The sequence below is a fragment of the Neophocaena asiaeorientalis genome, unplaced genomic scaffold (genome assembly GCF_003031525.2).
Source record: "Neophocaena asiaeorientalis asiaeorientalis breed wild unplaced genomic scaffold, Neophocaena_asiaeorientalis_V1.1 scaffold7, whole genome shotgun sequence".
NCBI classification, from domain to species: Eukaryota; Metazoa; Chordata; class Mammalia; order Artiodactyla; family Phocoenidae; genus Neophocaena; species Neophocaena asiaeorientalis.
In genome coordinates, this window is record NW_020185337.1 from 21,825,977 (window position 1) to 21,838,946 (window position 12,970).

Sequence of the window (12,970 nt, forward strand, 5' to 3'; positions counted from 1 at the left end):
AAAAAAAAAAAAAAAAAAAAAAAAAAGACCCCTGTCAAGATGCACTGTAGTTGTCTCCTCAGATCCATTGTGGTGTTGAGTCCAGATGCTCAGAAATGTTTTTTAAAAAGAATCCTAAAGTGCTAAATACAGATCCTTCACAAACTTCTGGTTTCCAGAACAGGCTCTTCCAACTTTTTCCACAGCAGGAAAGGTGTGCTGTGATCTCTTGGTATAGGTACCACACATTCTGATTTGTCAGGTCAATTTCCCGCCAGCTCTAGCCATAAGGCCCTGGACTGGCCCGGCTTACAGGCAACAGAAGGCCTTCAGGCTTTGAATGAGGTAGTGCCACTCTTCGAGGACCCATTCGACTTTACAGTTGCATGACTTTTAAAAAAATGTATCTATTCAAAATCTTTTTTTCATGCTTCTTTCCTCTGAAATTGGAAATTCCTTAAGAGGCAAGAACTGAGGTATAATTTTTTAAAACTTATTATTAAGTTTTAAATTTTAAAATAATTTCTCAATATTTTTAATTTAAATGATTAAATGTTTTAAAATTTTAAATTACCTTTAATTTTTTTTTAATTTTGAAAATAAAATAACTGAACAGACAGATAAAATGTATTTTAGCAGAACAGGAGTTAGATGTTATGTACCATGTACCCAGTATGCAATGTTTACTGACACTGAGGACCGGAATTTACTGGTAGAAGAAAAAAAGGGGAGATAATGGACTATTATTTTCATTTCTAATTCTATTTCAAAGGAACTTCATATGTTTTTCTAGAGAAATAAGTGTTTCCTGGAAATAAATATTCCTAGACTAATATATAACCTGATAATAATGGAAACATTTTCAAAAGGACACCTATATATACTAGAGAAATAAAATTTGGTAAAAGAAATACCATTCTGTGTAAGCAATTTTTATGTCTGTTAGGACAATACAGAGGACATCTACACGTTGGCCTATGCTGTGCTTTCTTTTCTCAGCAGCAAAGAATACTGCTGTTTTTAATCAACGTCTCTAATTTTATTTTTCAGAACGACAAATCCCCAGGGCGATCTGCAAGTCGATCAAGTAATATTTCAAAAGTAGGTGAACTGTATTCATTTTCTTAATTGTTTGTTAATTTACGTATTTTATGAGTTCAAGTAAATATTTTCTAACATTTAACCTGCTCTTGTTATCTGTGAGCAATACACAAGTATGACTAGTTAATGGTCTTAAATATTTTAAGAGTCTACCATGATTGATTTCATACAGCAAAACGAGTGAAGCTGTTTTTCGTCTTCAGTGCTGTATGCAAAAGACAATTTGCTACTTTCCGAGTGTCGCTCAAAATATGTTTCTTCTCTCACTTCGGCTCAGAAAGCTACCACACAGCCAAGGTGAAACTCTATCAACATCATGGTACAATTGCCATGAATTCAGTTTTTCCAGGAGTATGGGCTCAACTATGCTGGAATCTAACCAGGACAGGTTTTAGAAAACAATTTAATTTAAGACACTAGTTTGGTCATACTTGCTTTATAGAGTCGATACTATATCGACTCCCTAGTCTATACTCCCTAGACTGCCTATAAATCCAAGCAAGACACGAGGGTGTTGAAAATCCCATGGCATGGGAGAGATCCTCTAGATTTTTATTTCTCCTAGAAAACAAAAATTAAGAGCTATTCTCTAAGATGAGGCACTATGCAGTTTATAGGCTTGGTACTTGGGGAGTGAAAAATCATCTAGGGCCATTTGTGAAATTGGAAAATTATGACTTCCAAAAGTATAATTCTGACAAAGCTGAATTTACCGACGAGAACTTCCACAGCAGGGCCCCTCACTTGCCAACACCACAGCCCTGAGCTCAATTTTGTAAACGTAATTTTGTATTATTTTCCTTCGAGGGGGCCCCCAAAACAGCAATAAACCATAGGCACTACAGAACATAGACCCACTTCCAATTTAGAAAAGTTTTTGTTTTGTTTTGTCTTGTTTTCACAAACAAAGGACTTCTATTACTCATTTAAAAATACCAGTGGCCAGATTATCAGCATTTTCTTAAGTGGGTTTCCTGAGGCTGATTCTTATGAGACAATGTTAAGATGGTCAGTTGACACCTGTCAACACACTGGGTTGAGTATGGGAAAGGAATCCTGCTCTTAGGAAACTCTCGTATTTTTAATACACAGTAAGGATGCCTGTCCGGTGCTCCATAGGGAGACCACATCACTGTGTTGCAATGCTCTCCACTGTACAAGCTTAGTAAGATAGTCCAGAACAAAAGCAGTCAATGTTTCTGCTTTCAAGATGTGCAGAGATGCAAGAGACCCACAGAGAATTGTATCTCAGTAGTTGGAACTGTACCTCTCTAAGGACATTGCAATCTGGGCGCCTTCCTAATATTTGAGAGCCCATATGGCCCAGTGGTTAAAGCACTAGCCGTGTAGACAGAGGATGTGAGTGTAAGTCATCACTGTCACTTCCTACTTATGGGACCCGAGACACTCACTTAACCGCCCTGAGACACGCTTGCCTCCACTGGGACATGAGGCGATGGTATCAGTCATTGAAGGTTTTCTTAAGTGGTTGTAAATCAAAACAATACCTTTCAAATGTCAATCCTCTCCATCACATCATGGAGAGCCTTGCCTGCAACTACAGAGCATCATCATCTTTCTGAATGTGAGTGTTAATGTTGACCTAGAAACCTGTAGGCAGTACTGACAACTCCTTTGTCATGCCAGTTGCTTCGTGATCCAGGGGTAAAATTGTACCTGCGTTTCCAAACTGCTGTTTGACTTTGACATAATGCAGCTTGTTTATAGCTTTTACCTTTGCATTTATTCTTTAAGAAAAAGTCAGAAATGTAGTTTCCCTTCTATGAATTCGCCTTGAAGGCTCTGATACATTTTTTGTGTGTGTTTTTGCCTCTCCAAGAGCAACACTCTCGATTTTATTGGTGCAAACTATTGATTTTATTACTGTTTAAGGTATATCTTTCATGTACATCTTATTACTCTCAGAAATACTGTTTTCTTTTGTATTAACAGTATTCACAGACTATTGATAACACTTTTAAAATAAGAGTAGTATGAAGAAATTTTATTCAAAGATGGTACGAGTTTGGGACAATAAGACAAGTGTGAGCTGTCATCAGTCTAACAAGTATTTGCTAATCCATATTCTATTTATAGATGACCTGCATAAGCTATTAGATACAAATATTGGTTGTTATCCATTTTGATGGTAATTTATCTTAGATTAGGAACATGAACTGGCAGGTCTTATTGACCGGTTTGCCAAACTGCATCATAAATGTTCTAGACTCATTCTTTTTTTTTTCAGTTATGATTAAACAGTTTATTTGATACATTTTAATTGCAGGCTTGTGTGGGAGACAATTAATGATAAAATGCATTCTATTCAGAGAGAAAAGAAAAGCTCTCCCCTTAAACAGTCATTCTAATTGTACAGTCACAAAAACTCAAACCATCACACACCCACGGGGGTGAAAAGATTTCAGTGTGCTTAAGTTTATTAGACTTAAGCCAATATAATGCTACTTTTACTTATATTCAGAATGACAGTCACAAATCCTAAATCCACTGTAGAGCTTTCACTACCTTTTAATGAATTACTAAGTGATAAACTCTTCATTAAGACCACATAACTTACCAAGAAGGAGGTGGCAAATTCTAGTAATATTTGAGTCCTTTAACTTTTTTATTTTTACCGTCTTTATTGGGGTATAATTGCTTTACAATGGTGTGTTAGTTTCTGATGTATAACAAAGTGAATCAGCTATACATATACATATATCCCCATATCCCCTTCCTCTTGCATCTCCCTCCCACCCTCGCTATCCCACCCCTCTAGGTGGACCAGAACACCAAGCTGATCTCCCTGTGCTATGCGGCTGCTTCCACTAGCTATCTATTTTACATTTGGTAATAAATATAAGTCCGTGCCACTCTCTAACTTCGTCCCAGCTTACCATTCCCACTCCCCGTGTCCTCAAGTCCACTCTCTACATCTGTGTCTTTATTCCATAAGAGTTTGATGTCTTTTTTCCTTTAAGAGTTCGTTAAGTGTCTGGCCTTACATTTAGATCTTTAATCCATTTTGAATTTATTTTTGTCTATGGTGTTAGGGAGTGTTCTAATTTCATTCTTTTACATGTAGCTGGCAAGTTTTCCCAGTACCCCTTATTGAAGAGGCTGTCTTTTCTCCATTGTATATTCTTGCCTCCTTTATCAAAGATAAGGCGACCATATGTGCGTGGGTTTATCTCTGGGCTTTCTATCCTGTTCCATTGATCTATCTTTCTGTTTTTGTGCCCATACCATACTGTCTTCACTACTGTAGCATTGTAGTATAGTCTGAAGTCCAGGAGCCTGATTCCTCTAGCTCCGTTTTTCTTTCTCAATATTGCTTTGGCTATTCGGGGTCTTTTGTGTTTCCACCCAAATGGTGAAATTTTTTGTTCTAGTTCTGTGAAAAATGTCATTGGTAGTTTGGTAGGGATTGCAGTGATCTGTAGATTGCTTTGGGTAGTATAGTCATTTTCACAATGTTGATTGTTCCAATCCAGGAAAATGGTATATCTCTCCATCTGTTTGTATCATCTTTAATTTCTTTCATCAATGTCTTATAGTTTTCTGCATACAGGTCTTTTGTCTCCCTAAGAAGGTTTATTCCTAGGTATTTTATTCTTTTGTTGCAATGGTAAATGGGAGTGCTTCCTTAATTTCTCTTTCAGATTTTTCATCATTAGTGTATAGAAATGCAAGAGATTTCTGTGCAGTAATTTTGTATCCTGCTACTTTACCAAATTCATTGATTAGCTCTAGTAGTTTTCTGGTAGTGTCTTTACGATTTTCTATGTATAGTATCATGTCATCTGCAAACAGTGACAGCTTTACTTCTTCTTTTCCAATTTGGATTCCTTTTATTTCCTTTTCTTCTCTGATTGCTGTGGCTAAAACCTTCGAAACTATGTTGAATAATAGTGGTCTAGTGGGCCACCTTATCTTGTTCCTTATCTTAGTGGAAATGGTTTCAGTTTTTCACCATTGGAAATGATGTTGGCTGTGGGTTTAAGATATCAGGGTGATGGTGGCCTCGAGGAATGAGTTTTGGAGTTTTTCTCCCTCTGTCATATTTCGGAAGAGCTTGAGTAGGATGGGCGTTAGCTGTTCTCTAAATGTTAGGTGGAATTCACCTGTGAAGCCATCTGTTCCTGGGCTTTTGTCTGTAGGAAGATTTTAATTACAGTCTAAATTTCAGTGCTTGTGATTGGTCTGTGTATATTTTCTATTTCTTCCTGGTTCAGTCTCAGAAGGTTGTGCTTTTCTAAGAATTTGTCCATTTCTTCCAGGTTGTCCATTTTATTGGCATAGAGTCGCTTGCGGTAATCTCTCATGATCCTTTGTATTTCTGCAGTGTCAGTTGTTACTTCTTTTTCATTTCTAATTCTATTGATGTGAGTCTTCTCCCTTTCTTCTTGATGAGTCTGGCTAATGGTTTATCAATTTTGTTTATCTTCTCGAAGAAGCAGCTTTTAGTTTTATTGATCTTTGCTATTGTTTCCTTCATTTCTTTTTCATTTATTTCTGATCTGATTGTTATGATTTCTTTCCTTCCGCTAACTTTGGGGGTTTTTTGTTCTTCTTTCTCTAATTGCTTTAGGTGTAAGCTGAGGTTGTTTAATAATATTCTTAAATTTACCAAGGCTTGATTTGTGACCCAAGATATGATCTATCCTGGAGAATGTTCCATGAGCCTTTGAGAAGAAATTGTATTCTGTTGCTTTTGGATGGAATGTCCTATAAATATTAATTAAATCCACCTTGTTTAATGTGTAATTTAAAGCTTGTGTTTCCTTATTTATTTTCACTTTGGTTGATTTGTCCATTGGTGAAAGTGAGGTGTTAAAGTCCCCTACTATGAATGTGTTACTGTCAATTTCCTCTTTTATGGCTCTTAGCATTTGCCTTATGTATTGAGGTGTTCCTGTGTTGGGTGCCTAACTATTTCCAATTGCTATATCTTCTTCTTGGACTGATCCCTTGGTCATTTTGTAGTGTCCTTCTTTGTCTCTTGTAATAGTCTTTATTTTAAAGTCTATTTTGTCTGATATGAGAACTGCCACTCCAGCTTTCTTTTGATTTCCATTTGCATGGAATATCTTTTTCCATCCCCTCACTTTCAGTCTGTATGTGTCCCTAGGTCTGAAGTGGGTCTCTTGTAGACAGCATATATACAGGTCTTGTTTTTGTATCCATTCAGCCAGTCTGTGTCTTTTGGTTGGAGCCTTTAATCCATTTACATTTAAGGTAGTTATCGATATGTATGTTCCTATTCCCATTTTCTTAATTGTTTTGGGTTTTTTATTGTAGGTCTTTTCCTTTTCTTGTGTTTCCTGCCTAGAGAAGTTCCTTTAGCATTTGTTGTAAAGCTGGTTTGGTGGTGCTGAATTCTGTTAACTTTTCCTTGTCTGTGCAGGTTTTACTTTCTCTGTTGAATCTGCATGAGATCCTTGCTGGGTAGAGTAATCTTGGTTGTAGGTTCTCCCTTTCATCACTTTACGTATGTCCTGTCACTCCCTTCTGGCTTGCAGAGTTTCTGTTGAAAGATCAACTGTTAACCTTACCGGGATTCCCTTGTATGTTATTTGTTGTTTTTCCCTTGCTGCTTTTAATATTTTTTCTTTGTATTTAATTTTTGATAGTTTGATTAATATGTGTCTTGGCATGTTTCTCCTTGGATTTATCCTGTATTGGACTCTCTGTGCTTCCTGGACTTGATTAACTATTTCTTTTCCCATATTAGGGAAGTTTTCAACTGTAATTGCTTCAAATATTTTCTGTCTCTTTCTTTTCCTCTTCTTCTTCTGGCACCCCTATAGTTCGAATGTTGGTGTGTTTAATGTTGTCCCAGTGGTCTCTGAGACTGTCCTCAATTCTTTTTCTTCTTTTTTCTTTACTCTGCTCTGCAGTAGTTATTTCCACTATTTTATCTTCCAGGTCACTTACCCATTCTTCTGCCTCTGTTATTCTGCTATTGATTCCTTCTGGAGAATTTTAAATTTCATTTGTTGTGTTGTTCATCATTATTTGTTAGCTCTTCAGTTCTTCTAGGTCCTTGTTAAACGTTTCTTGTATTTTCTCCATTCTATCTCCAAGATTTTGGATCATCTTTACTGTCATTACTCTGAATTCTTTTTCAGGTAGACTGCCTATTTCCTCTTCATTTGTCAGGTCTGGTGGGTTTTTATCTTGCTCCTTCATCTGCTGTGTGTTTCTCTGTCTTCTCATTTTGCTTAACTTACTGTGCTTGGGGTCTTCTTTTCACAGACTGCATGTTCGTAGTTCCCGTTGTTTTTGGTGTCTGCTCCCAGTGACTAAGGTTGGTTCAGTGGGTTGTGTAGGCTTCCTGGCGGAGGAGACTGGTTCCTGTGTTCTGGTGGATGAGGGTGGATCTTGTCTTTATGGTGGGCAGGAGTGTGTCCGATGGTGTGTTTTGGGGTGTCTGTGGCCTTATTATGAATTTAGGCAGCCTCTCTGCTAATGGGTGGGGTTGTGTTCCTGTCTTGCTAGTTGTTTGGCATAGGGTGTTCAGCACTGTTGCTTGCTGGTCGTTGAATGGAGCTGAGTCTTTGTGTTGAGATGGAGATCTCTGGGAGAGCTTTCGCCGTTTGATGTTACGTGGAGCCGGGAGGTGTCTGGTGGACCAGTGTCCTGAACTTGGCTCTCCCACCTCAGAGGCACAGGCTTGACACCCGGCCAGAGCACCAAGACCCTGTCAGCCACACGGCCAGGTACGTGGGGAGTTTCTTGCTTTTGGGAAGTCTGAGGTCTTCTACCAGCATTCAGTAGGTGTTCTGTAGGAGTTGTTCCACATGGAGATGTATTTCTGATGTATTTGTGGGGGGAAAGGTGATCTCCCCTTCTCACTCCTCTGCCATCTTGAAGATATCCTCGAGTCCCTTAACTTTTAAAGTTGTGGGAAAAAAGACATTAAAGTAGAACAAGGGTATATTTTCTCTAATTTTGTCAAAATAATTTTTATGTCAAAAAAGACTGAGTTTCTTAAGGGTGTGATAATCAGCATAACAGAGTAATTAAGAGTATGGAGTCAGAGTAACTGCTTAGGAGCATTTTAACTTCCTTAGTAACTTTATTTGTAAAATAAGAATATCAAACAATATGTCTCTCAGAGGGGTACTTAGCACAGTACCCAGCACTGTGTAAGTATGAGCTGCTCTTATTATGGGGCTCTTAATACTGATGTCTCACAGTACAGTACTCAGTAATCTTTTTGTGAGCAAGTGAATTTGTGACACGGGTTATAGCATATATATTGTTTTCTCGGCTGAATAAGAATAAATAACAGATTGGACAGGATTAAGTTAAATTTAGGATTAAGTAAAACGTTTGTGATGTGATATAATTTTATTGAAAAAATACTGCACATTCTTGTTTCATTAAAAAGTGCCTGTGTTTTTAACAATAAAAATTCTGTTAGGTCAGTAGCACTAAAACTCATAATGGGCGTCTTCCTTAACTGTTGTCAAGTTTGTGCCATCCCTGAGCCTTTGATAAAGGGCAGTCACAGTTCAGAGGACTCCATCCAGGCTGGGGTAGCAGAACCGTCCTGCATGCCATTGAGTGTGCTTTCCTGCCTGTTTCCTACAGTTTCTTAATGAATCAGACCTTCTAGTCATTAGTATTTGTAGAATGTCTCCATCAGCAATCTTATTCTATACTGGGAATGACGGAGTAATGAAAAAGTCCCCTCCACGTCCTCAGTGAGCTTACAGTGAAGGAGTTGAGATATGACATAGATATATAACTTGTAATTTAATATATACATACATTATAATTTAATATATATTAAGTAGAACTCTGTGCAAAAAAGAAAACAGAGCAAGCAACCCTGCGCCTCTCACCTTTAGAAAGACCTGGCCCTTGGTCGGCACCTGGGATTTCAGTAGTGGGGTACCACCACCCTAACTGGTAAGAATGGCGCATGGTGCCTAAATTGTGCAGAAAACCCAGTTTATCGTAGATTCCTGCTTTCCTTCTGGGAGTCTGGGGTTTGGGTACATGCTAGACAGTTGGTACCTATAAGACCAGCCCCCAGTAAAAAGGTGGATCACTGGGTCTCTCACGAGCCTCCCTGTTAGACAGCACTTCTCATCTGTTGTCACAACTCACAGCTGCAGGAATTAAGCACATGTGTATGACTCCCCTGGGAGTAAACCTGGGGAAGTTTGGAACTCTGCTCCTCATGTCCTCTGGACTTCACCCGGTGTGCCTTTTTCCTTTGCTGATTTTGCTTTGTGTCCTTTCACTGTAATAAACCGTAGGCAGGAATATGGCTACAAGTTCAGTCCTATGAGGGGTCCTAGGCGATCACTGCCCTTGAGCGTAGTCATGGGAACCTCTGGTGCTCCAGCCAAAAGAGTACAGACCGCAGGCTGTGAAAAGGGTACAGACCACAGGCTGTGAGAGTTCAGGGAATGACCACTCCCATCTGGTGAGAGGATAGCACTAGGGAAGAACTGTATATAAACAGGGACTTGAAGGAGGAGTGTGACTTGATCAAATACAAGGAAAGTATGTTTAAAGGCATATAAGTACAAGGCATGGAAGCCAGAAAACATGGATTAGAAGAAGAAAGGTACTCAAAATAGTCTTCAGGGATCTTTGACATGGAACGTTGGTCGTAGGATACATTCTCTTTAATTGTACAAGTGTTCCCTGGCTTGGAAGCATAGAGATGGATTTAGAATCCATTGATATCCTTGAGACAGTTTTTAGTAAACAGAACACTAGAAACGGAACATTATTATTATTAATTTTTTTTTTTTTTTTTTACGGTACGCGGGCCTCTCACTGCTGTAGCCTCTCCCGTTGCGGAGCACAGGCTCCGGACACGCAGGCCCAGCAGCCATGGCTCACGGGCCCAGCCCCTCCACGGCATGTGGGATCTTCCCGGACCGGGGCCTGAACCCGTGTCCCCTGCATCGGCAGGCGGACTCTCAACCACTGCGCCACCAGGGGAGCCCTATTCTTTTTGATATTCAGGATTGTGTAAGTCCTGAATGATCTTGCTGCTGTGAATACGAGATATCCAAGTGTGGGATAAATAACAAATGTTGAATTGTTAGGAAACATTTAAACTTTTTCTCCTTAGTCTTTACCTCAGTATTTCTACCCTATATCATTCAGCTGCGATTATACTTTGAGTTTTCTGGTCATTCCAACTTTGAGTTTTTTATTAGTTTATATTTCTAGCTTGTTTTAGGAATATAAGATATACTTGTGACTCTTTTTTTTTTTTACTCTAATAGGATTTGTGTGCCTTGGATATGTTAATGCTGCTCTAAAAGCTACAGAGAAGCTATATAAGTTTAAAACAATGTATGTGAGATTGTCAAAATATCTCAGTGTGAACATGCCAGTTTTCTTTTTTTCCTCACTTTTCCTCTGAAAAGCTGCTTTTGATATTAGTGGTTGTTGCTGCTTTTTAACACACATATGGCTCACAAATAGGTTCCTTGGGAAGCAAAATTAGCCAAATTTGGCTTTACTTTTCTTTTTTCTAGGGTGAGGCCTCATTACATTCAACTAGCAGTAGTATACTATGTACTTCACAAGAAAAACCTTTCAAGAGCAAACTGTCAAAAGGAAAGAAAGGCTTGTACTTTCAGTTAAAATCCACATCTAGCATTTTCTTTTAAACAAAACACTTTATGCTTTTTGGTCTATGTAGGAAGCAGCTCATGAAATCTAATCTACTCATGAAAAGAAATTCAAAAGCTACTACCTTAAAATGATGTTTCAGTTAGCTTCCATTATTCCCTATTATATTCCCTAGACCTCACTTACTTGACAAAGCGTCATCTAAAATGTTCAGTTGGTATCTATCTAGAAATATCATATACAATGTTAAGGTAAAGACAGTACATAGTGTACGAAATATTAATGCTAAAGTGTTTCCTTTCCCTCTCTGTGTGCCCCAGCTTATTCTGCAATAAATAAAGGTGTATAGTATAGTCAACACAATTTATTCAACAAACATTTTTAAGGATGTACATTTTAAATAGGTATTTTCTTTTGATCAGATAAATACCTTGATTCTACTTCTGTAAGTCTTCATCTCTTCCTATTTTGCCAGATTTGCCTTTAAGATTCCAGTGTGTTTTCCAGCAAGGTCAAGGTGAATGTGTTCCCCCAGTTTAACATGTATTGGGAGTTCATTCAGCTGACCCTGAGCCAAGTGTTTGCATCTCTGAACAGGCGTTTAATGTTCTGAGTTAGTGAGAGATCCATCTTGGTTTGTTTATAAGGGACCTATAAATCAGCCATACCTTCAGACTACATACCTTGAGAGGGTAAATTTGACAGGTTGATGAAGTAAAATGGGGTGTAGAATTTTTTGATTTCCTCTTTGATTTCTTGGTTATTTAGTAATGTATTGTTTAGCCTCCATGTGTTTGTGTTTTTTACGGTTTCTTTTCCCTGTAATTGATTTCTAATCTTATAGTGTTGTAGTCAGAAAAGATGCTTGATATGATTTCAATTTTCTTAAATTACTGAAGCTTGATTTGTGACTCAAGATGTGATCTATCCTGGAGAATGTTCCATGTGCATTGAGAAGAGAGTGTAATCTGCTGTTTTTGGGTGGAATATCCTCTAAATATGAATTAAATCTGTTTGGTCTGTTGTGTCATTTAAAGCTTGTGTTTCCTTATTAATTTTCTGTTTGGATGATCTGTCCATTGGTGTAAGTGAGGTGTTAAAGTCCCCCACTATTACTGTTACTGTCGACTTCCTCTTTTATAGCTGTTAGTAGTTGCCTTATGTATTGATATCCCTCATTCTTGATTATCAGTTCTTTTAGACTAGGCAGTTTGCTGGTGAGGTGTCTCTGATTACCTTGCCCTTAACAGGTTGTGCTTGACATAACCAACGATTTGAAGTTAAACCTGTGTGTGGATAAATGGAAAAATGCTACAGCAGATCCCCCAGGTTTGAGACTTATCTTGATTCCTCATTGTGTAGCAGCCACCCTAGCTCCTCACGATGGCCAAGTCTGTCGTTGAGTGAATTGCTGCTCTGTGTACCAGACCACATAACTTGTGTCACTCTTGAGGGAAAGCTCCGTTCCTGTGGTCCACTGATGTCCTGACCAGCCTTTCTAGAGCCAATTAGCATACCAGGAGGTGCTCTCTATACTATGAGAACTTTGCAATGGTGTGACCTTGATCCAAAACACTGAAGTTTTCGCTGTAATTCTCCATTTGGGACTTGACAGAGAACCTGCCTGGCATTCCTGTTTACCATGGTAATGATCATCGTATGGGACTTGCCACTTATTATGGCTTTGTCATCAAGGTTGCTGGTATTGCAGCTGACACTGCTGCAGAAACTTTTCTCATTCTAAGTCCCCACTCAGAAGTGGCAGCCTTCTGTGTCATCTGATAAAGGGCCTGAGAATTATTCCAAAGTGTTGTCTTGTTCTAAGACTCAGAATCCTACCAAGCATTCTGCGTCTGTCCTCATAGCAAGATGAGATGCCAGATGTGTCTGAAGGGAATGTCTTGACGTACACAATAAAATGGGATCCCCGGTTCCTGAGTGTTTGTGGAATTTTTGTCCCTCCCTCGTGTCCTAAAAAAGCCTTCAGATTATTGGCCTTTCCTGCTCGTTAGACCTGATTAACATGATATCACAAAATGGACTAAACTGACTTTGACAACCGTCAGACAATTAAGGTTACCTTCAGTCTATATTGTGACGGATCTCTGGTGCAGGACCAGGAATGTGTACTGCTGTCCATGCCAGGTGAACGCAAACTGGTTTTGAGCCTCGTTTATGATGAATATTGAAAGAACACGTTACTAGGAAGGTAGCTTCATACCACGTGCTGGTCTGCTCTGATGGTGAGGGTGCCTGGCCCACTAGATTTCAGCAGGAA

At 38.7% G+C, this 12,970-nt stretch overlaps 1 protein-coding gene across 1 annotated transcript in view; it reads left to right on the forward strand.

Moving 5' to 3' along the window:
* MARCHF1 (membrane associated ring-CH-type finger 1) overlaps window positions 1-12,970 on the forward strand; it is a 533,052-nt gene that overhangs the window by 356,234 nt on the left and 163,848 nt on the right. The window contains exon 3 of the mRNA XM_024736081.1: window positions 1,030-1,080. Coding sequence (XP_024591849.1) covers window positions 1,030-1,080 — 51 coding nt within the window. The remainder of the gene's footprint in view (window positions 1-1,029; window positions 1,081-12,970) is intronic.